The sequence below is a fragment of the Nothobranchius furzeri genome, chromosome 9 (assembly GCF_043380555.1).
Source record: "Nothobranchius furzeri strain GRZ-AD chromosome 9, NfurGRZ-RIMD1, whole genome shotgun sequence".
Classification (NCBI taxonomy): domain Eukaryota; kingdom Metazoa; phylum Chordata; class Actinopteri; order Cyprinodontiformes; family Nothobranchiidae; genus Nothobranchius; species Nothobranchius furzeri.
Window position 1 is genome coordinate 59,243,606 of NC_091749.1, and position 27,296 is coordinate 59,270,901.

At 43.7% G+C, this 27,296-nt stretch overlaps 1 protein-coding gene across 2 annotated transcripts; it reads right to left on the bottom strand.

The window, feature by feature from the left end:
• Positions 1-327: 327 nt before the first annotated feature.
• On the bottom strand, positions 328-26,859 carry crispld2 (cysteine-rich secretory protein LCCL domain containing 2). 2 transcript variants are annotated; one of them, XM_054739994.2, is made up of 15 exons: positions 26,750-26,859; positions 22,639-22,945; positions 21,472-21,590; positions 18,759-18,891; positions 13,657-13,772; positions 11,065-11,165; positions 10,808-10,990; positions 10,674-10,734; positions 10,520-10,586; positions 10,302-10,432; positions 9,741-9,784; positions 8,037-8,109; positions 7,752-7,827; positions 6,628-6,758; positions 328-1,273 (listed from the first exon to the last, which is right to left on the bottom strand). In XM_054739994.2, exons 2-15 carry the CDS (start codon positions 22,897-22,899, stop codon positions 1,222-1,224), a joined length of 1,548 nt encoding a protein of 515 aa, XP_054595969.2. In that variant the 5' UTR covers positions 22,900-22,945; positions 26,750-26,859; the 3' UTR covers positions 328-1,221. The 2 variants fall into 2 exon arrangements, with proteins under 2 accessions (XP_054595969.2, XP_054595968.2); XM_054739993.2 differs by lacking the exon at positions 26,750-26,859 and adding an exon at positions 25,580-25,709.
• Between the last annotated feature and the right edge of the window lie 437 nt (positions 26,860-27,296).

A 27,296-nucleotide genomic window follows, 5' to 3' on the forward strand; every position in this document is an offset into this window, starting at 1 on the left:
TACTATAAAAAAATTCCCTTAAGACCTAAAAGCTTAGCGGAAAAAAAGGAGTGAGGTAGATTAAAAAAAGTTTAAAAACTTGAAGGCAAGCTTTTGAATTTGTTTGTTTATGGGGCTGAATCCTCCAGAAAACCAACATGAAGATAAACTTTAAGGTGTTTACTGTGCTTTTAGATTTTTTACTTCTGTGATATAAAGCAGGATTTGTAACGAAAAAAACAGGACTTTTCTGGATTATGACAGTAAAGTGTGCACGGAAACTCAATTCTTCCAAAGTCCGTAAATTACAGAACTGGCCCCTTCACAGCTAAAATTCTCTGAACCTTTATGTGTGCGACACATTCAATCGCCTTGGGTGGAAGGGGGAGGGGCAACATTGCATTCTTGTACATACAAAAAAAGATTTGGAAAACAACCAACTAAAAAAATTACAGCTCCTCTAGACATTAAAAATATTATTGCAACATCATTTCCATTCCAACATTCCCCTAAAATGACTTTAATTTTTACATTTTCTGTCCACCTCTCAGAACGAGTTTGTTCTTCACCTTGTTAATATGATTCAGACTCAGACGTGGCTTCACAGAAGAAGACAAAATATAGATTAAGACCCCAGAGAAAAACCCAAGTGGACGTGTTTACAGGCCATACTTCAATTCTACTTTCCTACTGTCATTATGGCTTCAATAAATTGTTTCATAAGAACATCTGTCATATTTAACAAAATAAAAGGGAGTCATGATTCTCTGCTACTGTGAATTTGTAGGCTGTAAGCTGAAGATGTTCAAAATCTGAACAGGGTAAGCAAAAACGTCTCTAATTTAGTACAACTATAATAATACACCGTAATCATGTAATTCATGACAAAATAACATATGCTCTGTACAAAATGATTAAATACAGTGTGATCAGTATACATTCTGGTGTATGAAAACCAACATATATTTTTTAAGTAAACATAAATGTAAACATATTTATTTCTTAATAAACACTTCCAGCACCACCTGTTTAATTTATAACACATGGAACAGTTCTCTTTTCATAGATTATAGATGTCTATTGAAAAAAAGGTGAAAATGAAACAAGTCATCAAAATATTGAACAATCAGATGATAGGAGAGTGTTTTTTATATATCTGGGACTACTTTTAATAACACATAAGCCAACATATTCAAAGAAAGACAAACTGCCACGCTGTTTTAACCTGTGAGTAGTTTCTTGTCACATCTTCACAGCAAAGAGTCGGAAGGAGCCTCCTTCTGTGTTGCTTTTGCTGAAAACACAGAGAAACCCACTTTAGAGTTATCCGCAAGTAAATAATAATAGAAAAAACTACCACAGTATTGTTTTCATTTATTTACTTAAAAAAGAGAGACTTAAATAGCTCACAGCTGTTGATCATTCAGGCAGCAGGTGCACGTGTTTATGTCTAAACGTCTATTTATGCTCATTCTTTTTTGTCATTTCTGCTATAATATTTCCCTTTTGTTTTACATGTAAAAATGTCATTTTGTTCACATATATTTACGCTAACAAGAAAATACCACATTCAAGGTAAATGCTGCCCTCGACTGAATCCCTTTACCACCTCTGGTACCTTTGGGGTTCCACAGGGTTCTAGAGTTGGACTTTTTTTTTTTTACTTTAGGCAAAATTGTTATAAATTAAGATTAACGTTTCTTCTTTATGATGATGAAATGCTGCTTTATTAATGAATAAAATGTGATTACATTAAACCAGGTCTTGTCTAAGATAGATCATGGTGACTTGTAACAGTTTACTTTCAAAATTATACAAAATGAAGATAACTGGCATTACGCAGCTTTGTTTATTTATTTTTTAGTCAAAATAAACCCCAGAGAGTATTACACATATACACTTTCTCTGAAAGAGCACAGCCTTGTCAGAGAAAATCAAGACACAAATCTCTGAATCTAACAAAAATAAGGAGGTCAATAATTTGGCAGAAATCAGGGGAAACCCAAGGGGGAAATGTGCTGAGAGAGGTGAATGGACACATGTGGGGTGATTACTTATATTAATCAGCTGGTGCTGAAAATCAAGAGTAGCAAATGGGCCCAGTTCCAATACTCACACTGCACACTACTCCCTTCTGTGGTGTGCACTTAAAGGAGGTGTGCAGTAAGGCTTTGAGTGCATGGTACACAAATGTGCCCATTGGAACAGGGAGCATTGCGTCATCGACCACAACTCATGCTGAGATGTCGGTCGCTATTTGTGCTACTTTTAAAAAAATCTTTAACAACTTTCAAACAAACAATTCTTTGGCAAAATTCTAATTAATAGCCATCCACATTAAATCTTAGTCTAAAATATTCAAAGCATGAATAAATATCATTAATCATTTCAAAATGAATGTCTTTCGTTTGAAAATGCTTATTTTCAAAAATGCATTTGAGCCATTGCTCCACCTTCTTCTCAAAATTCCCACACAGCAATGCATTGTGGGTAATAACCTTGACCGAAGTCTGCATCGATGTGGACTTGGGTGAAGTGCAGATCAAGGGTGTAAATGTGAGTGTAAATGGGGCGTGGTCACCTTCCACACTTGAGAATCAGGACACCCTACGCACCCGCACCCCTGGCCAGGAACGCGCAATTGGGATCCTAAGTCACAACCATCTTCTTCTGGCTCATGGGTCCCCGGAAGAATAAAAAAATGAATGCAAGTCAATGAGACTAAAAAAGCCATTTCCTATTTCCGCTTGTTATGTGCCATGGATTTCTCATATGATGTCCGTGAATTTTAAAGAAGCTTTTTGATACCAAGAACTTCCTTTTTTTTTTTTTTTTGAACAGGGGGAAAACGCCATTTTAAGTTTTGTGTGAAAACAAGTCCAGGACGACAGCGCTTCACAAAAGTGACGTTATCGAACCAGACACAGAGAAAAACAGACGGAAAATGGCTGTAAGTTCAGCAAACTTCAAATCCTTCTTTCAGGAGGAAAGAACCACCATAAGTCTGGCCATGTGGTAAGAAGCAGCTATGCTAGGGGAGAGGATATTCTGTGGTGACGTCATATATGCGACGTACCAACTTCCGATTTGTAGTCATGCTAACAGCAAACTTTTTCAAGCTGATAAATCTCAAAGTACGTGACTGGCGAAACACACATCGCACATTACTACTAATTTAAATTGCATTACAACATATGTGCGATCCAGGGCGTGAGACAAAGCGGATTGGAAAATAGCGTTTTTAGCGCCGTTGACTTGCATCAATTTTTTCATTCTTCCGTGGACCCACGAGCCAACATTAAAGGAAGTAGACTTAGGCTCTCTATTGAAGGGTGCAAGAGTGGAAATATTGTGATTAGGCCATAATATCAAGAGTACTGCATAGAAAATAATACACAAAAAAAAACTCAGCTAAAGTACCTAAACTACCACAAAGGGGACCAGAAAAACAAACTAAATAGCTTATATAACACAAAGTAACTCATCTCACTGAAATCCTGCAGAACATGAACACAAATATAATCAGTGTCTAAAAGATAGAAAAGTGATCACAGCCCCTTTCTCTCCTGCCTAAATGCACTCAGCGACTTATTTAATCTAAAGACAATCAAAGCATTCAATATTTATGGAAAATGTTCGCAGAATGACTCATTGTTCAAGTATTTCTGAGGCTGTCTTTTCCAGTCACCACATGTGCTTGACCTAATGATTTTAATTAGTTCATTAGCAAGACAGACCTTGAAGCTGTGCCATGATCAATAACCACAACAGGTTAGCACCATTGGAGTCCTATCGCAGATAATTGTTCGTATAGGAAAGCTGACAAACTGACTGACAGCATTTCCACCCTGAGGTAAGAGGATAGGGTGTGAGTGCACTCCAAACTGCCCACACGGCCATGATGTTGGCATGCAGCACCAACACTCCCTCAGCGACTCACTGACCTTCTGTCCCAATGCCCTGACTAAAGCCTTCAAAACTCTGCATCGAGTTTTGCGGAATCAGACTTGGGTTGTAATTTGCCATTCACCACTTTGCAAAGTCAATTGAATTGTGTGGGTAAAATAAGCAAAGATCCTGTGTGTGGCCAATCGACGCACCAAACCACATCATTACTCTTACACAAGGATATGCCAGTTAAACTGGCCACAATGGTTTCTGTGCCTCTGTTTAGTCCGCTGTAATCGGCCACAGACATGAGAGCGATATGTGAAACATAGTGTGCATGCAGGGCCCAATACACCCAGGATAACAGTAAATATAAATTAGGATTGTAAATACTGGATAAGACTGCCTTTCTCTGGAATAGTTTTCATTCCTGTCAAATTTACTTGGTTTTCCGAAGTTGAGTCACACTGGTCAAATAAAAAAAAACTTAAGAAGCACAAGACACTGAATGCAAATACAGTTTTTAATTAAACTATTTAAAAAAAAAAGGTCAATACTAAATTTTGATATCTGATTAAATTTATACTTTGGCCAGAATACCACATTTGCAACTTCAGAGTGTCGGTCAGGTCTGTTGGACTTGGAAATAAATGGAGCGGACATAGCTGGCCCTACAGTCTGCTTCCAGTACTTCTGCATGTTTTAATTGATTAACACGGCTGATTTGTTTAATTTAGTGATGAATCACTCTTGCAGACACTAATGAAGGCTGGGGAGACATTTCAGCTGTTAGATTAAGGTGTTAAAAAGACGAACGCACAGCGAGTAGATAGGTTTTGCTTTTGGTTCTACTAAACGTACACTAGGGGGTGCTAATCACAACCCAAAACTGCCTAGTCTCCCTTAAAATAAATATTTGAGATTATTCTGTTTGCTACTTCATCTACCTCAAAAAAAGAAAAAAATCTTGCTTATCTTACAGCAACAATTATAGATTTCCCAATCTGAGCAATCAACAAATTGGGCCTTCGTGACTTGCTTTTGGTGCAACATTAGGCCTGTTTCCACTATCGAGACTTCCAGGTAATTTTACTGAACCTTTGCGGCATGCATGTGTCTCCATTTCACCGGGCCGGCTCAAAAGAATCACTTTCCGGGCCATTTCAGGGGCCAACTGAGTACCTGATCTGAGGTAGGTACTCAGAAATGACCCAGAAGAGTCACTGGGCGGGACTTGTGGATAACTCACACTGATTAGTTGTAGGAAATGACATCAGCAGGCATAGCCAAAAAATCAGTATTTGTAAAATTGGAAGAGTTATTGGTGGAATGGAAAGGAAAAAAAAATCCATGCATCCATCCATTTTCGACTACTTATCCGGAGTCGGGTCGTGGGGACATTAGCCTAAGCAGGGAGGCCCAGACTTCCCTTTCCCCAGCCACTTTGGTAATCTCCTCCGAAGGATTCCAAAGGAGTTCCCTGGCCAGCCATGAGACATAGTCTCTCCAGCTTGTCCTGGGTCTTCCTTTAGGCCTTCTCACGGTTGGACGTGCCCATGAAACCTCACCAGGGAGGCATCCAGGAGGCATCCTAACTAGATGCCCGAGCCACCTCAACTGGCTCCACTCGACGTGGAAGAGCATTGGGTCTACTCCAAGCCCCTCCTGAATGACAGAGCTTCTATCACTAAGGGAGAGCCCAGACACCCTGCGGAGAAAACTCATTTCGGCCACTTGTATCCGTGATCTCCTTCTTTCGGTCACTATCCAAAGCTCATGATCATAGGTGAGGGTAGGAATGTAGATCGACCGGTAAATCGAGAGCTTTGCCTTCTGGCTCAGCTCTCTCTTCATCACAACGCCTGCATCACTGTGGACGCAGCAACAATCCATCTATCGATCTCACGCTCCATCTTTCCCTCACTCATGAACAAGACTCCGAGATACTTAAACTCCTCCACTTGGGGCAAGACCTTATTCCTAACCCAGATAAGGCTCAGGACCATGACTCAGGACCACGGTCTCGGATTTAGAGGTGCTGATTCTCATTCCAGCTGAAATTTTTTTAGAAATTTGTCATTTCTAAACACCCAACACCAAAAGATGTGATGAAACGCCCCCCACACACTCACACACAACGCTTTAATTTAACATGATTCTTGTTCTCTTACAGAGTGCTGTAAAAAACAACGCTTCTTTTGGTCACTGAATGCTACTTTTGTTACATGGCCTCTCTCACTATCCCACGAATGGATTCAAATCTGACTTACTTTGGCAGAGTAAAACTTTTAATGTCATGTCTGTTTTATGTTATTTTATCGCTCACCAATGACGTCTCTCACTGCCTAAACTGTCTCGATATGCTGATGTCTTTGCAAAGTCTTGAAATGACATATTTTGGATGGAAACACAATGGCTGAGAGGACAGAGCCATCTTTTTTCTCCCTGTCAACTTTCGCCCTTCCAGAAATTTCCCACGATTCCTTTAGTGGAAACATTGCTATTGAAGATGTTGGTCCCTTTTGTACCAACTATTTCTCATACAATTTCCTCTTTAGAGACTTTTTTTCTCTAGCTAGGGAGGATTGGCAGTTTCAGAGCTGCCAAACACATGGGTCCCTGAATGTTGTCACACACCATGTTTGGTCATGCATGTTTTAAACCCAGCTCCCTACGAGCAGACCAAAATCTGGAATCCGGACCATAGCTGATGTCATGTACACACATATACAGTACAGTAGGTTGGGCGAGCGTGGATACCTTTCAGACTGGACTCCATTTTTCAGAACTCCGGTGTAGCTCCTCCTCCTTTCCAGTGGCAGAACATCAACAAAACCCCCGTCTGCTTTAATCACCCCCGCATGTACGGCTGCTTTACAGATGCTGGAGATCTGCGAAGACAACACCAGATGTTTTTTTTTTTGCGCATTTAAAAAACAACACTGAAAACTACTGCTATCCACTACCAAATAAATCATAACTCACCAACGTAGTGACGCTTAACTTTTACACGCACGCACGCTGACAGACACACACCAACATAGAAGCTCGTGCCAGAATTCTGGTTCCAACATAACAAACCTTAAGCTCTTATCAACAGAGCAGAATCAGTCATTTCCAATCCAAACATGGATCACGCCAGGCACTCCAGCGATTCTTACCAGACGTTTTACATCTGATGTTTGACCAACATTAGCCTCTGCACCACTCTGGAAATAAATGTGGGTGCCTGGACTGTAAATCACTCCTCGGCACTTTTGTTAGGAGTCAGTGGGCCTTCTTTGGAGTGTCTTTGACGTGCTCGTTCCTCCCCAAAAGGACGTCATTGACTCCGAGTGGCAATTTTACCCAAGATACTGTACGACTCAACTAACCTCACTATGACCTTGTGTGGCTGTAACTTTCTGATGTTTATAAACTTCAGGATTAAGATATTATAAGATTAGTCCCAGGAGGACTTCCTCTGACTAATCTGTTATGATTATGATGTATTGTGACTTCAGTGTGTTAATTTAAAGCAGTTGTCTTTTCTAAAAAAAAAAATTTTTAAACGAGCAATCTGGGATACTGATTGGTTGCGCATCTGAGTGCTCAGAGTGACGTGTTTCTTTTTTTATTTTTTGCTGTTGCTCTCACTGTTTACAAAATGTCTTCACATGAGGATTAAACTGGTTTCTACACTTTATTCTGTCCCAGCACGTTTTCTTCTGTTAATGCTTAGAGTCATAATAAATACAGCCTTTAAAAAAGATTATGACTCAGTCGGTCATTCCCAGATAGTAAAACTAGTTAAAGACTAAATAAATTGTAGAGACTGAACTCAGCTGACTCACATTTCACAAGTAAGAACAAAAACATTTTGGATGTGGTTTATAAATACTCACATCTGCGTAGATGTTGTTCCCGATTACAGGTGACCAGTAAGAAGGCTGAGACTTACAGTTGGCTGGACAGGAAACTCTGAAAATGTAGAAAAAGTCCTTATTTATTATTTAACCATTATCATTTTTATACGTTATGCTACTTAGAAAGCATTTGGAAGCAAAAGTGGGTGAGCAAATTAGAAGATTTAACGAAATGAAAGTCTGAATAACAGGTGCCTAACAAAGTGAGTACATTATGACCCAAAATATACACTTCAGTACGCGTTATCAGATGTGTAAAGGCACCTCGGACAGTGTGAGTAGGGTCTTTTGAAGGGACAGATTTCAGCCACGGTGGTGTAGCAGTCTGCAGTGAGTTCTGTCACACACAGAGAGAAAGGATAATCATAAAATACTGAGCTGATGTTTGTGACCTGAAAATATGAATTTAAAGGTCGACTTTACAAATATTTTATATATTTGCAGTGGTCTCTAGTAGGAAAGAATGCTTTTGAAGTTGTTCTCTGGGGGGGGGAAAGCTCCGGTGTGCCTGTTTGAGGATGGAGACTTCAGCCAGAGGAGAAAGACGGTGGGATCTGGAGTCTTATTTCCTTGCCTCTGATTGGATAACAGCAATGCAACTCCACCACTGACTTGCAACGTTGATGTTTTATCTCCACAAATAACACAGATGGTGGAGTTGCTAATGCTAATGGTTAGTTTGTACTAGCCGAGACTTTCTCTGCTGTTTCCTGGACGCTAAAACAACAACAGTCTTCCCCGTCATGAGTCATAATGGGTGAGTCAATGAATGTTTTGCAACAGTGTGCTGTAGATCTGTCAGGATTTTGAAATCTAAGCATTTCAATGTCTGTTTTCTGTCACAAGCGAATGCAGGAGATAGGTGTAGGAGACTATTTTAATGGTCAGCCTGCATGAAAAACTCTGATTATAATCAGAAATTATCATTAAAAATGGTTTTTCAGTGAAGTTGACTTTTAAAGGCAAGAAACACAGAAAAAATGTTTTCAAAACTTACTCTGAGTTTTTCATGCAGGCTGAACATGAAAAAAGTCTCCGACACCTATCTCCTGCATTAGCTTCTGATAGAAATAGACGGCGAAACTCTACGATTAGAAAAGCCTGACTGATCTATGTCACACTGTCATTTAACATTCATGGACTCACCCATTTTGACTCGCGACGAGGAAGGCTGTTGTTGGTTTAGCGTCCAGAAATCAGCAGAGAGCGTCCCGACTAGTCAAAGCTAACCGTTAGCATTAGCAATTTTTTTTCCAAATGTATTTAATTCAAAGTGTAATATAAAAACAAACAAAACATAATCAACACCAAACAATATGAACGACATCATCACCACGTGGCAGAACTCCTTCTAACTTGTGTTATTTGTGTAGATAAAACATCAAAGTTGCAAGTCAGCGGTAGAGTCATGTTGCTGTTTTCCAATCGGGGAGAGATGTCCAAATATCAGGAAATGAAGCTCAGTTGTGATGTGGCTCACTTCTGGAGACGGCGGTAGCTCAGGAGGTAGAGCGGGTTGCAGTCGGAAAGTTGTAGGTTCTATACCAACTTTGACCAGAGAATGCTGCTGTTGTGTCCTTGGGCAAGACACTTAACCCACCTTGCCTGCTGGTGGTGGTTGGAGGGAACAGTGGCGCCTGTGTTCGGCAGGCATTTTCTCTGTCAGTTAGTCCCAGGACAGCTGTGACTTCATCGTAGCTCATCACCACCAGCGTGTGAATGTGTGAATGTCTGATTGTGTTGTGAAGCGCTTTGGGGGGTTGTAGAACCCTAAGAAGGCACTATACAAATACAGGCTATTAATCCTTTACCATTCTAGTTCCTGGAAATGGTTCACCTGTGTTTACACCCCCCACCCTACCCCACTGAGTACGACCTAAAAGGCATTCATTCCCACTAGAGACCACTGCAAATGTATTGATTAAAAGAGTGTTCCAGGCCTTTAAATAAATACAGTAATTTGCTTACCTTCAACTTTAGCCACCACAAAAGAATTTCCAGATTTATATTTACTGCAAAGACACAGGAATGTTTTGGAGTCAGGAAAATAAACCGCTACCTAGAATACATCTCGTCTGGTATGAAACTGGAAATGAGCTTGGGCACATTTTAGGAACTTAATTGGAGCAAAATGGAAATGTTTTCTGTTGTGGTCATGCCTTTTAACAAAATGAGATTGACTATTTAAAACAAATATCTAAAATAAAGTCAAATAAATTTGTGCGTCCGAAAATTGGTTAGTTCTGCTAATCCATGGGTTTTGTTTGCTGTTTAAGTGTAAGACAAGGAAAATGATATCAGTATGATAAAAATTTTTCTTTTCCCTCTTGACTTTCCATCCCTTCCCTCGTTAAACAGTGCATCATGCATGCTGCAGCCGTAACTCTGATAAATGCTTAAACCTATTGATCTAATCTCATTCAGCTCAAAACATTAAATTCTGTATGAACACATGAAAAGTCCACTGGTTTTACTCTCACATTCTGATTGCATATTTATCCTGTTTTTTCCCCAACAAGGACTATTTACCTGAGAGACTCAACACCATTTTTTGTGGATCTGACAAAAAACGGAGACTTGTCTGTCCTTGTGACGTCGACCAGCCCCCCACCGTTGCCGATGACCCCAGCGTGGATGGCAGCTCGGCAAATACTGGATTGCTGCAAAAGCAATGAGTGAAAAAAATGCATTAATCCTTTAAAAAGTTGCATGATGATGGGTTTGTTTTTCCTGTTGAGGAGACTCACTGCATCGTAAGTGCCGGTTCCCCAAACTTGGCCTTTCTCATGCAGACAAAAGGCAGGACATTTATGTCTGCAGAAAAAGGAATGGAGTTCATTTTAAAGGAAATGTGTGCTAAATGAAACCATTTTGCACATAAGCTCATGACACCAGCCTGACCTGTTGCAGGTTACCCCTTTGCATTTATCCCGCAGTTTAGTCTCACACTTAATGTTGTGAGCTGCAAAGAATAGAGATTCATTAATCTGAAAAAAGGAAGAATTTTGTTTAAGTTTTGATTTCTCTGCTTGTACCAAGGTAGGGGTTGCTTTGACTTTTTGGAGATGTTGTCCTTGGCGATGCAGGTTTTGGAGTGAACGGCTTGGACGCAGGTTTTTTGGGAAGCTTGGGAACAGGTTTGGAGGTGGTTCGAGGAGACAGTGGTACCTGCGGCTTCTCCACTTCGTTCATGTCCTCCGTCTCTGAGCGCTGAGAGTCTGTTAACAGACACACTTGTAAGATTAGGGCTGCTAAAGAGAGAATGTTCTGATGTTTAAATATGCTGTCTCACCTTTGTAGCACAGGTTATTTCTGCATCCTCCTCCATAGCTGGGAGGACACTGAGAACACGGTCGGCCATGTTGATACGGGGCCTCTCCGATCCAGTTGCCCCTGCACAGATGGTAAACAAAAGCCAACTTGACAAAAATGATCACAGCCTTCTAATAACTGCACCACACTTTAGCCCCATTCATCACTCTAATGGCAGCGATAAGTCAAAGAAGAACACATCTGTGAGCTTTGTTAGAAAGAGAAACAAGGAGAAACCCGTGGCGAACAGCAGAACTGAGGAGATCACTGATCTTAATTCAATTCAATTCAATTCAGTTTTATATATATAAGCGCCAAATCACGACAAGATTCATCTCAAGGCACTTCACCTAATAAACATTCCAATTCAGGTCAGTTCATTAAGCCAATCAGACAAAATGTTTCCTATACAAGGAACCCAGCAAATTGCATCAAGTCACTGACTAGTGTCAGTGACTTTACAGCAATCCTCATACTAAGCAAGCATATAGCGACAGTGGAGAGGAAAACTCCATTGTAACAGGAAGAAACCTCCAGAGGATCCTGGCTCAGTATAAGCAGCTATCCACCACGACTCACTGGGGATCGAGAAGACAGAGCACACACACACACACACTCACACACACACACACACACACACACACCAAGCAATGTGTCCATGGTTACACCGTGATTGCTTGGTCAGTATGCTATTTGGCGAGAGATAAACTTTATTGTATTTATCCTAGTGAATCTATTGTTAAACGGGTAAACTAGTAGTAGCACATCCAACGTCAAGGAAACAAAAAGTTATCAGGAGAGGGAGAATGTTTAAGTGGTTAGCAGCAGTGTGCTAGACGATGGCCCCCTCCATGAGGCCACCACAGCTCAGCAGAACATCATTGTAGCTTCTTCTGGGGAGAAAAACACTTAGAGAAAAAAATAAAGTTAATAGCTGAAATAGCAGGAAATAATACAGTTAAAGAGCAGATTGTAGAAGAAAGTAGTAGAGTGTGAAAAGTGGTCAGTGTATCATCCAGCAGTCTAAGCCTATAGCAGCATAACTACAGAGATAACTCTGGATAATCTATCCTATTTAGATGGAGGCATGTTGGAGGCAGGGCAAGGGAGAGCCGTCTTTACCGACTGTACACTCCACCTCCCTGTACTCCCCCACTTGTCCAGATCTAGGCTAACGTCAGATTTTAACCATAAGCCCTATCAAATAAAAATGTTTTAAGCCTATTCTTAAAAGTAGACAAGGTGTCTGCTTCACGGACTAAGACTGGGAGCTGGTTCCACAGGAGAGGAGCCTGATAACTAAAAGATCTGCCTCCCATCCTAATTTTAGATATTCTGGGAACCACCAGTAAACCTGCAGTCTGAGAGCGAAGTGCTCGGTTAGGAACGTATGGAACAATCAGATCACTGATGTATGATGGAGCTTGATTATTAAGAGCTTTATATGTGAGAAGAAGGATCTTAAAATCTATTCTGAATTTAACAGATAGCCAATGTAGGGAAGCTAAGACAGGAGAGATATGATCTCTCTTTTTAATTCTCATCAGAACTCTAGCTGCAGCATTTTGGACAAGCTTAAGAATTCTAACTGCATTCTGTGGACTTCCTGAGAGTAATGAATTACAGTAATCCAGTCTTGATGTAATAAATGCATGAACTAGTTTTTCAGCATCACTCCTGGAAAGGATGCTTCTAATCTTAGCAATATTCCGAAGGTGGAAAAAGGAAATCCTACAATCCTGATTAACCTGGGATTTGAATGACATGTCCTGGTCAAAGATAACACCAAGGTTCCTTACTTTGTTCTCGGAGACTAATTTAATGCCATTCAGGTCAGGTGATTGACTAAGCAATTTCCTTTTCTGGATTTCTGGTCCAAAGATGAGAACTTCCGTCTTGTCTTGATTTAAAAGCAAAAAGTTTAGAGTCATCCAATTTTATATGTCCTCAAGACAAGCCTTTAATCTACCCAACCGATTAGGTTCATCAGGGTTAATGGATAAATATAACTGAGTATCGTCAGCATAACAGTGGAAGTTTATCCCATGTTGTCTAATGATTTTACCAATTGGGAGCATATATATATAGTAAAAAAAAATTGGTCCAAGCACTGAACCCTGTGGTACTCCATAAGTAACCCTGGAGTATGAAGATTTGTCATGTACATTTACAAAATGAAATCTGTCAGACAGGTAGGATTTAAACCAGCCTAGCGCAGTTCCTTTGATCCCTACAACATGTTCGTCTTTCTAAAAGAACATTGTGATCAACTGTGTCAAAGGCAGCACTGAGATCTAACAAGACTAGAACAGACACACGATTCTTATCTGATGCCATGAGAATATCATTTGTAACTCTCACTAATGCAGTTTCAGTGCTGTGATACTCTCTAAATCCAGACTGAAATTCCTCAAACAGCATTAGTGTTTAAATGCTCACATACTTGGATGGCCACTATTTTCTCCAGGACTTTGGATAAAAATGGAAGGTTAGATATTGGTCTATAATTCATTGGGTCATCTGGATCCAGAGAAGGCTTCTTAAGTGAAGGTTTGATTACAAAAAATCTTACTTTGGGGAATAGTTGCACACAAGGTAAACAGCGTTCTCCCAGATTTCTCCCCACACGTTCATCTGTGGACACGTGTGCACAGCACAGCCCACTCGGTTGGTTGTAGCCCAGACAAGCTGTAAAAATGAGGCAAAAGAGACAAAGATCACACTTTGGATGAAACGAGAAGTAAACTCTGCCATGTAAGTTTCTCCACAGTCAGGAAATTAACAACAGGTAGTTTTTTAACTTTAAGCTACAGCTTTAACATTCATCTCAGTGACTATTGAGTTAAAAACTTGATATTTGACAACACTCTGCAGCCCACTGCTGACCAAAAACCATGCTAGATAGTTTTGTGTAGCAAGTAGGTGTCCTAGGGGGTGCTCTTTACCTGCTTTACAGCTGTTAGCTGTAATTCTAGCAGAAAGCTTTTTCTGTTTGCCAATCGTCAATAAAAAGAACAAGAAGATGAAAAAGAAGTTTGCTTTTTCTGTTGGAGTCATGGTGGAGCCTGGAAGTAGCTTCATCACTAACGTCTTTGATGATGAAGCAAATAGCTAAAAACAAAGTGAACATTGGTGTGGCCTACGCTCATTTGAGGGAGCTAAAGGAGGCTACAAAATCAGACTGATGGTGACCTGGCTTTGTTGCTACTGGACTTGTAAGTAACAGTGTGGATCTTTTTTACTTTGTGGTTTATTTTAGTATTAGTTGGCTCATGTTCGTGTTAGCTCGTTGTTAGTGCTAACTACGGCAGGCTGCAGCATGGTTGTTTACAACGGTTGTAATTCCACATTCAACCAGTAGGGCAGAGGAGCAGGAAACTGCCCAGTGTTACTTTATTGCAGGGGAAACAATAAGATTGGTAGGGACTTCTAGCAGCCTTTCTTTGTTTTATTTCTGCTTTTCCTGTAATCAGGATTTGGTTCCATGAACCCTGTTTTCTACAAATTGTAAGTTTTATGGCAAACATGGAAGAAAAGAAAGCCCTGCCGTCGTCGTCGTCTTCCTCCGCTTATCCGGGTCCGGGTCGCGGGGGCAGCATCCCAACTAGGGAGCTCCAGGCCGTCCTCTCCCCGGCCTTGTCCACCAGCTCCTCCGGCAGGACCCCAAGGCGTTCCCGGACCAGATTGGAGATGTAACTTCTCCAACGTGTCCTGGGTCGACCCGAGGGCCTTCTGCCGGCAGGACATGCCCGAAACACCTCCCCGGGGAGGCGTCCAGGAGGCATCCTGACCAGATGCCCAAACCACCTCAACTGGCTCCTTTCGATCCGGAGGAGCAGCGGTTCTACTCCGAGTCCCTCCCGAATGTCCGAGCTCCTCACCCTATCTCTAAGGCTGAGCCCGGCCACCCTACGGAGGAAACTCATTTCGGCCGCTTGTATCCGCGATCTCGTTCTTTCGGTCATTACCCAAAGCTCATGACCATAGGTGAGGATTGGGACGTAGATCGACCGGTAAATCGAGAGCCTGGCTTTCTGGCTCAGCTCCCTCTTCCCCACGACAGATCGGCTCAGCGTCCGCATCACTGCAGACGCCGAACCAATCCGCCTGTCGATCTCCCGATCCCTCCTACCCTCACTCGTGAACAAGACCCCGAGATACTTAAACTCCTCCACTTGAGGTAGGACCTCTCCCCCGACCCGGAGGTGGCAAGCCACCCTTTTCCGGTCGAGAACCATGGTCTCAGATTTGGAGGTGCTGATCCTCATCCCAGCCGCTTCACATTCGGCCGCGAACCTACCCAGCAAGAGCTGAAGGTCAGAGCTGGATGAAGCTAGTAGGACCACATCATCCGCAAAAAGCAGAGACGAGATTCTCCTGCCACCAAACTCGACACACTCCACACCACGGCTGCGTCTAGAAATTCTGTCCATAAAAGTGATGAACAGAACCGGTGACAAAGGGCAGCCCTGGCGGAGTCCAACCCTCACTGGGAACAGGTCCGACTTACTACCGGCTATGCGGACCAAACTCACGCTCCTCTGGTAAAGGGACTGAATGGCCCTTAACAGAAAGCCACCCACCCCATACTCCTGGAGCGTCCCCCACAGGGTGCCCCTGGGGACACGGTCATAAGCCTTCTCCAAATCCACAAAGCACATGTGGATTGGTTGGGCAAACTCCCATGCCCCCTCCATCACCCTTGCAAGGGTATAGAGCTGGTCCACAGTTCCACGGCCAGGACGAAAACCACATTGCTCCTCCTCTATCTGAGATTCAACTATCGATCGGACCCTCCTCTCCAGTACCTTGGCGTAGACCTTTCCAGGGAGGCTGAGGAGTGTGATCCCCCTATAGTTGGAACACACCCTCAGGTCACCCTTCTTAAAGATGGGGACCACCACCCCGGTCTGCCACTCCCTAGGAACTGCCCCCGATGACCACGCAATGTTGTAGAGACGTGTCAACCATGACAGCCCTACAACATCCATAGCCTTGAGATACCCAGGACGAACCTCATCCGCCCCCGGGGCTCCGCCGCTGTGTAGTTGTTTGACTACCTCAGCAACTTCTGCCCCCGAGATCGGACAGTCCATCCCCAGGCCTCCCAGCTCTGGTTCCTCCTCGGAATGCGCATTGGTGGGATTGAGGAGCTCCTCAAAGTATTCCTTCCACCGTCCGACTATAGCCTCAGTTGACGTCAGCAGCTCCCCATCCCCACTGTAAACAGTGTGAGCGAGTTGCTGCCTTCCTCTCCTGAGGCGCCGGACAGTTTGCCAGAACCTCTTTGGAGCCGCTCGATAGTCTTTCTCCATGGCCTCACCAAACTCCTCCCACGCCCGAGATTTTGCCTCGGCAACTGCCACTGCTGCACCCCGCTTGGCTATCCGGTACCTGTCTGCTGCCTCCGGAGACCCACAGACCAGCCACGCCCTGTAGGCCTCCTTCTTCAGCCTGACGGCTCCCCGAACCTCTGGTGTCCACCAGCGGGTACGGGGGTTGCCACCACGACTGGCACCGGCCACCTTACGACCACAGCTAGCAACAGCCGCCTCGACAATCGCAGAGTGGAACAAGGCCCACTCGCACTCAATGTCCCCCACTGCTCTCGGGACGTGGTCAAAGCTCTGCCGGAGGTGGGAGTTGAAGACCGTCTTGACAGGTTCTTCTGCCAGGCGTTCCCAGCAGACCCTCACTATGCGTTTGGGTCTGCCAGGTCTACGCGGCATGTTCCCTTGCCATCTGATCCAACTCACCACCAGGTGGTGATCAGTTGACAGCTCCGCCCCTCTCTTCACTCGGGTGTCCAAAACATACGGCCGCAGGTCAGATGATACGACTACAAAATCTATCATCGACCTGTGACCTAGGCTGCCCTGGTACCAAGTGTACCGGTGGGCATCCTTATGTTCGAACATGGTGTTCGTTATGGCCAAACTGCGGCTTGCACAGAAGTCCAATAACAAAACACCGCTCGAGTTCTGATCAGGTGGGCCATTCCTCCCAATCACACCCCTCCAGGTCAAGCTGTCATTGCCCACGTGAGCATTGAAGTCCCCCAGCAGGACAATGGAGTCCCCTGATGGAGCACTATTTAGCACTCGTCCCAGGGACTCCAAAAAGGGTGGGTACTCTGAACTGATATTTGGCCCATAAGCACAAACAACAGTCAGGACCCGTTCCCCGACCCGAAGGCGCAAGGAAGCTACCCTCTTGTCCCCCGGGGTAAACCCCAACACACAGGCAGAGAGTCTCGGGGCTAACAAAAAGCCAACCCCAGCCCTCCGCCTCTCACCCGGAGCAACTCCAGCAAAGTAGAGTGTCCAACCCCTCTCCAGGTCTCGGGTTCCAGAGCCAATGCAATGTGTCGAGGTGAGTCCGACTATATCTAGCCGGTACCGCTCAACCTCTGCCACAAGCTCCGGCTCCTTCCCCGCCAGCGAGGTGACGTTCCATGTCCCAAAAACTAGTTTTCTTGTCCGGGGATTGGACCGCCAAGGCTCCCGCCTTGGTCTGCCACCCGATTCACATTGCACCGGACCCTTCATGTTCCTCCTGCGGGTGGTGGGTCCACAGTTGGACGAGCCCATGTATCCGGTTCGGGCTGGGCCCGGCCGGGCCCCATGGGCGAAAGCCCGGCCACCAGGCGCTCGCTCACGGGCCCCAACCCCAGGCCTGGCTCCAGGGTGGGACCCCGGTAACCCTCCGGGCCGGGTACTCCGACTCTTCGTTTTCACCGCCATGAAAGATCCTTCGAACCGTTCTTTGTCTCACCCTTCACCTAAGACCAATTTGTCATGGGAGACCCTACCAGGGGCACTAAGTGCCCCCAGACAACATAGCTCCTAGGATCATTAGGGCACTCAAACTCCTCCACCACGATAAGGTGACGGTTCAAGGAGGAGACCGGGGCGCCCCGAGAGGCATCCCCGCGAGGGTCTTGGGTCTGATAAATGCACGCATCCCCGGAGGTCAGCGCTCCAACGTTACTTGGATAACTGTGGCAATTCTAGAGCTAATACATGCAAACGAGCGCTGACCTCCGGGAAAGCCCTGCCATTAAAAAAAATCAACGACCGACTCGGGTACGAAACTAGTCAACATTATGAATGAAGCTTTTGCAGTGAAGTTATAGGCAAATGATGTAACGTTTAACGGGAAAAGTCAATGTACCATATTCCAAAACCTTCCTAGTTAACATGTGTTCCCCCTCCACAGGAATGTTCATCGTTTCCTTGTATGCTTAGGGGCCTCTGGAAGAGGTGAGTCAGCACAATGACTGACGTGTGCTGGTAATCCGGCACGATGCCATCGAAGATGCCAATGGAGCGTGACTGGCCCGACTGCAGACACGTCAACAAATACGAGACAGAGACATGGCGGGGATGCTCAGACTTGGCACTGCCGACCCCCCATCAGCATCTTTAAAGGACCACAGGTCGAGCAGTACAGGATGTCTGACTGCCATCTGACTGCCAGATGAAAGCGATCTGGTTTCAGGGTGTGGGCAAAGAGTGGCTGTTTCTATAAATGCATTCCAGCAGCTGCAGAGCAAAGTCTTAAGAAAATGCAAACTTCTTGTTTCAGGATTAAATTTATATTTTTTTCACACATTTTTTGTTTTTCAATATTTGCTCTAGATAGATGCAGGAGATATGTGTTCTGTTGTCTCACCTGGGTATAGTGTGTACACATGGGCCCGGAGCAGCAGTCTGGGCACCACGGATTGCACTCGTGAGCGTAGGGATAGGTGTAATCTTTGACTTCATCGTACCAGGCCTGGACATGGAAGGCAGGGGAGCGGTATCTGTGGAAGGAAGTGCATTCACACACACACACACACAAAGACACAAACAGTAGGCTCAGTCACGGCCATCCAGCTACCAGTGGTAGGAGGGAAATATCTAAGGAAGCTGCCAGGTACCTTGGCTGGACCTGAGAAACTCAGAACGACCCCCCCCCCCCCCACCACCACCACCACCACAACCACCCCCCCACCCCACCCCACCACCACACACACACACCTCCGGTCTTCAAATGGTGTCTTAGTTCGACCTGGCACTGCAGGCTGTTCCCACATAACAGGGGAAATCAAATCAAATAAAAGAAAAATTTGAACAAATGAAATCTAAACATGGCTTAACAGCCTCCTAATAAATCAGCTCGAGCTCCTAGTATAAACATCTCTTTTTACAGTACTGAAAAGTGCTGAGCTAATAAATGGAGAGGAAGAGTGGAGCGGGGGCAAAAATGTGACTCAACACCAGAGTTTTCTGGCAGAGAGAGGAATGAGAAAAAAGAGGGAGCACTGAGAGGGAAATGGGACTGGGAGCTGATTCCTGGAAAAGCACCTGCTGCAAAGGCCATCTGGTATTAAACACAGAGTCCAGTTGTGTCTGTCCTCCTGGGAACACACTTCCTCACCATCATGCAGCTCTTTACTTTCCTCTACAGATTCTGGATGGGATTCAGGAATGGGCCAATTGTTAACTGTCTGATATTTCATGGTCACTTTGGTTTACACTTGGGTCATATCACCAACTCTATCTATGAGCAAAGAAAACTCTTTACAATCTAAATGTGACCTTTGTGCAAATGATAATAACACAGAGAGCATTCTGATGGATTTAACAAATCCTGACTTGTTATGATTTAAAATCCATGTTTACACTGATAAGAGTCAGACTGACACACACACACACACCCAAACATCAAGACAGACATCGCATTTTGGCTAAACTCAGCAAAAAAACTCACTTGGATGAAGATTAAAGTGTTTGCCCATCAACTCTTTATTCAGATGGGAGAAATAACAGATGTTTAGACCCAAAAATATAAAACTAAAGATATGTAAACACTGGTTTTTCTGTTGCATAATTCTAGTCTTTTTTTATATAACTATAGACACATTACTAGTCTTTGTGAGTGTGCGTGCGTGTGTGTGTGTGTGTGTGTGTGTGTGTGCGTGCGTGCGTGTGTGTGTGTGTCTGCTCTGTCTTCTCGATCCCCAGTGAGTCGTGGAGGATGGCTGCTTATACTGAGCCAGGATTCTCTGGAGGTTTCTTCCTGTTAAAAGGGAGTTTTCCTCTCCACTGTCGCTTTATGCTTGCTTGGTATGAGGATTGCTGTATAGTCACTGACACCAGTCAGTGACTTGATGCAATTTGCTGGGTTCCTTATATAGGAAAAATTATTTCTGATTGGCCTAATGAACTGTCCTGAATTGGAATGTTTATTATGTGAAGTGCCTTGAGACGACTCTTGTCGTGATTTGGCGCTATATAAATAAACTTGAATTGAATTGAATTGAATTTTTTTTTTATTTAATATGTATTTGGCCAGGGAAAAAATCCAACTGAGATCAAAAGAATCTTTTTCAAGGGAGCCCTGGTCAATAATTTTCTGTTAAAGGGAGAACAGGCACTTTGGGCTTACTTTTAGCACCCCCTAGTGTCCGTTTGTAGAACCAAGAGCAAAACTTATCTCCTCGCTGTGCGTTTTAACACCTTAATCTAACAGCTGGAATGTCTCCCCAGCCTTCATTGGTGTCTACAGGAGTGGTTCATCACTAAATTAAACAAATCAGCTGTGTTCATCATCTAAAACATGCAGGACGTGTGCTGGAACAAGAATGTAGCCCAACAGAACAGACCAGCAACTCTGAAGTTGCAAATGGAACATTCTGGCCACAGGGGGCGATAGAGGCTGGGTGGGCTTTCGCTAACCCTGTAAAGAGTCATTTTAGCACATATTGGCTCAAGAAAATGATTTAAATATATGAAAAAGTTGTGTAGTTTCTCAATAACATCTGAGATGAATCTTCAGTTTATCATTAGAGCACCAATTGGCAAAATTAATTCCTGCCTCACCGCATCAGAATATTTTAGGAGAAATCAGCAGAAAGATCATTTTGGGGGTTAAATTGAACCTTCTATCATGGTAAATAATCATAACAGGTAAGCAAAGTTTAAATTAGAATTATAAAGGAAAGTAACATCAGCAACTCGTGGCACTATTGTCAAAGTCCAGATGACAATCCAATCATACGTCTACAGAGGGAATCACAAAGACTTGACCAAACCCAAAAAATAAATATGGGTTTCAGACCCAAAACCTGAGAAATCTCTGAGGAAGTGTCTCAGTGTGAACATTAATGATGACTCTGTTTACAAGAACTGGTTTAGTTTCTGGAAAAGACACAAAAATCTAATCAAATAGGCATTAAATTCCTTTCTAGCAGATAATTTAGACATTAGCTTTGAGTTCTGAATATGTAAAATGCTACCAGTGGTACGGGGTACCTTTTTTTTTCAATGTTCTGTTGCTATTACATTTTAAAATCAGTTATATTTCTCAAACAAAATAAAAAAGTGTTGCTGAATCTCACCTTCCCCAGTGAACCGCCAAGTTTTGTCCAATGGACATGAGCAGGTCCTGAGGCCCATGGTCCCACTGACACACCTCTGCCCACTGGGTGGCAGACCGCTCCAACTCATCATCCCATATCTACACACACACACACACACACACACACACACACACACACACACACACACACACACATACACACAAGATAAGACATATTTCTGGCAATCTGTTGCAGAAAACTAGTTCTCTTCAGTGTTCGATGGAGTCCACACAAAGTTCTGACTCAGTAACTTATTAACCTCAAGCTGTCTGAGGCCTCTCCTCCTACACTTCCTTCCAAGCTAATAAGCTGAAACCAGCAAAGTCCAGTTTCAACATCAACCTTCAAAAGATGACATCCGAGTTGGGCTTGCTGGCATCTGGCTCGGGCCCACTACAAATCTACAGCAATCACAGCTGAATAATTCACGTTTCCTGAGTGGGGTTCTTTGCTACAACGGAGAGGAGGGAGGGAGATCAGAGAAGACACCTGACTCCTTCAGAGAAGGGGAGCGAGGACTCCTTGCAGAGTGGCCTCCCCAGTAAATTTCCAACCTTATGGTGGTGACTCCAACACGCACACACAGACACCACTGTAACCCCAAACACCAGTGTACTAACACTAACACACACTCTGCCTGTTCTCTGGAATATGAGAGAGCAGAGTAAATCCACAGAGACTTTGCTCTGCGCTGTAACCACAGTCCACAGACTCGTAGGCTGCTGCTGCTTCTCCTCATGGAACACGAGGTCCTGAGTGATCTTCTGTGTGTATCAACAATAATCCCTCTCCTCCTGCAGCCAGAAATCTTCCACGGGGGTCTTTCGTTTTCCCCCACCAGCCCCTCACTCTCCCGTATTCTCCAGAGCGGAGCTGTTTGCAGGCACAGGACAGAGTCAGCATTATTACTCCGCCTGTAAAAAGACTGGCGCACAGCGGGCTGGCAGCAGCTCAGCCTTCATTACTGCATGTTTCCAACAGAGAGAAAAGATTGTTTTTATACCATCTCCCCTTTTCTGGGTTAAATAGAACTTTAAAGCCCTAATTACATGCCTTGATTCCCCGCTCAGTCATGCTGACGCAGAACACGTTTGATCCGTGTTGATTTAAAGTGGTGATGATGAATTATAATGCAACACGCCTCACCATGTGCTCCATGTTTGAGGCAGTGGGGTAAACGCTGCCTCTCAGCTTGTTGTGCAGCTGGAGGATCTCGTCTCTGTCTGACCAGAGAATGGCCCGCCGGGTCCTGTTCCCAGCCGGGTTCAGGCCAGCTTCCTGCTCATAGCGGATCAGCAGCTCCCTCAGTTCCTTGGAGTCGGGCAGGAAGAGTGAAGAAGTGTGGATGACACACAACAGGAGGAGGAGGGAGGGGGTGAGGGGCCAAGCCACAGCAGAGCGGGTCATTCTGACACTTTAGGTCCGTCTGGGTTCTCCTCAGAGTCCAAACAACCTGGAGAGGAGAAATTCAACAATAGACATTTATAAACACGCAAAGTTAAATGTGCTAGATTAAACTGAGCATGGCAGGTAGGTATTCTTTATTAAGCAAAACTGACTCCATACTGAAGCAGAGTGTGTTTACTCAGCCAGGAACTCGTTACTTCCTACCGGTCTGCTTCGGGGCAGATAAACCACCTTATGACTGCGTATTAATAGGATCTGATGCAATTCACTACAACTCCCCTGTAACAAGTTCTTCAGTTTGTTTTCTTTTTTTTTTCAGTGTGAAGAAGCCATTAATGAAAACTCAACATTTAAGTCTCAAATAATCAATGAGTCCTGGAACTGTCCAGAGATCACCTTTAAGGAGACTCCAGGTACCAGATTATGTGGTGGCAGAGATTAGTGGTCAACTGTTAAAGGGTTGCTATGCAACGTTTTGTATATTTTTAAATCCTTTTCTTGAGCCAGTATTAGCTAAAATGATCCTTTACGAGTTAACGGAATGTCACTCAGACCCCTACCGCCCCCTGTGGCCGGAATTCCACACTTGCAACTTCAGAGTTGGCAGGCCCACTACCTGTTGGTGGAGGAAGCTCTGTTGACACTTGCTAAAGTGTGATTGGCCGTTGCTGCCACCTGTGCACTTGACAGTTCTGCATTGCTGGCACTGCATAAAAGAGCATCTAGGCTGTAGTTACATGCATATTTTTTGTGTTCTTACTGTAAAAATTCCCCCCAGTCCTCATGCCGGTTTTGTCCCCCCCACTTCTAAAGTCAAAACTACATCCATGAGTGGAGTTGACACGGTGGAGCTGGAGGCTGCTTCTAGCAAGTTCCCTGCATGTTTTAGATTGTGAACACAGCTGATTTGTTGGAGTTGTGATAAACCGCTCCTGTAGAAACTAATGAAAGCTGAGGAGACATCTCATCAGTTAGATTAAGGTGTTAAAAATACGAACTCTAAAAGTTGCTAAAAGCAAGCAAAACTGCCTAGTATCCCTTTAAAGGTGGGGTTCGCTCATTTAATCAATACATCTGCGATGGTCTCTAGAAGAAATAAATGCCTTGTACGCAGGGGGAATTGGAGGGGGGGGGGGGGTTGTATACCGATGCACCATTTCTAGGAACTAGCAGATATCCACATCATAGCTGAGCTTCAGACGGCAGGATTTAGACTCTTATTTCCTGATATTTGGACATCTCAGCTTGGATTGGTTAACAGCAACACAATTCTACCACTCTCTCACCACAAATAACAAAAGCCTCAACGCCAAGGGGTCAGAAATGCATGAAAGAAATCTCTTGCAACCATTTTTACTTCCTTTTACTGAGAGAGTGGTGCATAAATCAAAAGATTTCAGCAGCATGTTGTGCAATATTTAATTATTTAGGTTGACTTTCATTATTTCTTCATGAGCACAACCACAGCTGCACCATATGTGAGCTTCTTGGTAACTTCTGAATTCAAATTATGAGCTGATGCTAAATGAGATTGAGTAATCTGGAAATGTTTCATTCTAAAATGATATTTTACTGTTGCTATAGCAGTGACTGAGTTAGATCTGTTCAATGTGTGCAAACTGTGAAGTGAAAATCTATCAAGCCATGGCAAGCCTGATCTGAGTTCCCCACACTTTCTGTATCTGACTTCCCTTACAAGCAGGACGCTCAAAACCAAAACAAACATCTCAGAGCTTTGTAAAGAGGAGCAGTCAGTCTGTGAGCAGAGATGAACAAAAAATAAATAAAATTAAAAAAAACTTCAACTTGCACTGGTTGCTCTCATCCTTGGATCCCTGCAGCCTCTTTCCCTTTGGATGGAAAGGCAGCTCGAGGTCTGGCACCAGTTCTGTGTCAACACGCTGTGCCAGCTCTGGGCACCACACCCTTCTCCTCCCCCTGTCTGTGCCATGTCTTCACACTGAACCTCCACCAGCTCCTCTGTCTGGGCCCTTCTCATGGCTCTCATACATTTTATACCAAAGTGACAGACAGAGAAGGACACTCAGTCAAACAAACATGTCCACATGTCCTCGTTGGGCCTTCTCTGGACTGTTCACTTCAAAATAACAATCCATTCATCTGATGCAACACTCAGTATGTGTTTAATTCCGGATTTGCATATGTCTGTGTCCCTTACAGTATACATACCTCTAGAACCCAAATTTTTCTTTTTTTTTTTTTGTGGTTTTAGTGGTCGTAGGTTACAATACTAGAGCACTGCCTATAAACGTACTTTTGTTATTATGTTTCTTCAAATTATTCTCTTAAGTGTTGGTGCTGCTGTAACAAGTGAATTTCCCAACTAGGATCAATAAAGTCTATTCTATTCTATTCTATTCTATTCTGTTCTATTCTGTTCTAATAAAACATTTTATAGCTCATTTAAATTATAGTTAATAAAAATTATGTTTGTGAACATTTATTTTGTTGTTTACCCTTTCACAATAAAATACACGTGTTCTTCGATAAAATTACATTCTATGTAAATCCTCCTACAGTAAACATTATCTTCTAAAATATTGTTTTTAGGCATTTCCAGTTAGGAGGCTGCAGTGGGGTGCGTCCAAAATTACCCACAACTAAAATGTAACGAGAATATGATTTAAATCGAACATTCAGTCATACTCGTATTTCTCACCTTACTCTCTCTTCAAGCTGCTTGGATTTGATCCCGTGCGCTCTGGAGAGCTGCGTTATTTCCTTATTAGAGGAGCTGCTGCTGCTTTTTGGCGATGTTCCTGAGATCCTTCCCTTTGTGACTCCAGAGGAGCTCTGAGAGCCTTATATAGGCTGTAGAAGGAGACCCCTGCTGTCTCTCTGCGCTCCCCCACCCACCCCAACTACCGCCGCGCCAAGCAGCTTTCTTGTTCTTGGCACAAAGCGCGTCGTGCGCAAACTGATGTCAGGAGGAAACTTTTAAAAGGGATGTGAAACAGCAGGCTGTCAAACGAATCAGCTGCAGGCTTGGAGCTACAGGTCGCCATCTGAATGGCGGCTCAAAATAAAGAAAAACCTCAAGAAAATGCGAGGGGGACGTTGCATTTTTTAAAGAAAAGAGCGGATGGTAAACTAAATAATACTGAAATGCGTTAGGTCATTTAATCTGCCATTTGGTTGCAATTTCTGAAGCCAAATAAACAGTAAATAAGAAATATATCAGCTGAGGAGAGATTGTTTTAGGGATGCAAATGTGTATAAATCTGGGGTGGAGTCAGGAAACGTTTACTTAAATAAATCTGACAATGCATTCTTAGCCTTAAGCTAGTTTATGTATCTCTTTTATTTATTTATGTATTTGGGGAAGGGGGGGGGGGGGGGGCAGGTGTAGGTGTAACTGTAGGGTTGCCGGTTGGACCCTGAGCTCTGTCCAAGACGCCTCACCCTCCTTGCCTGATGGTGGTGGTCTTCACAGAATCTGGAAACTAACTCATTAGATAAATGAAAGCAAAAAATTGTTGGAAACCGAACATTCACCTAATTCTTTTGATTTTCCAGTGCATGAAAGTGTTCCTCACTAAGAGAGGGAGGAAATGACTCCACTAGCACGTTCCTGCTTGGTTCAGCATATCAGATTTCCCTGTTGACTCTGCTAAAGGCTGGATGTGTTCTGACCCAAATAGTTGAAATTTTTCTCTATCTTTGTACTTGATTCCTATTTGAAACAAGACAGATATTTATAATAGCGTGGCCATTCAGGGCGAGTGACAGCAAACTGACTCTTTTCCTCCCATAAGACCTATGAATTCTGGATAAAAATGCACAACTATCAGGAAATCTGGTTCAGCATGCAACAGCTGTCCTTAAATACCATAAAGAGATGCTCTGGAGGGAAGTGATGCTCTGCGAAGATATGAAGTCCCTGTTGTGGCCTTGTGATTTGTGATGTGACCTTGTGTGTCTGTAGCCATCATCCTCTGCTGGCCATGGATAAATGGAAGTGACGCCACCAACACTGGCCAACTCTGATGATGGCTCGAGTCATTAGCCGAAACATGTAAGGTAAAAAACAATTTTTTTACAAAGCTGTGTTTAAAAAAAAGAACAAAGTAATACTTACCCACAGTGTATCATTCATCCATTCACACCCTGGTGGAGATGAGCTTCAGTAAAGCCACAGCTGCCCTGGGGCTGTGGCACCATGACAGCACAGGCGCCATCAATCCCTCTGAACACCACCTGCATGCAGGGAGGGTTAAGTGTCTTGCCCAAGGACACAACAGCAGCAAGGCCGGATTAACCATACGGGCAACTGGACAATTGCCCAGGGGTCCACAAACTCTAAAGGGCCCAGGCCCAGGGCAGCAAGGGCACGAGCAAAATACTGTATCTGTTATCTCCCGCTTTATATTAAACAA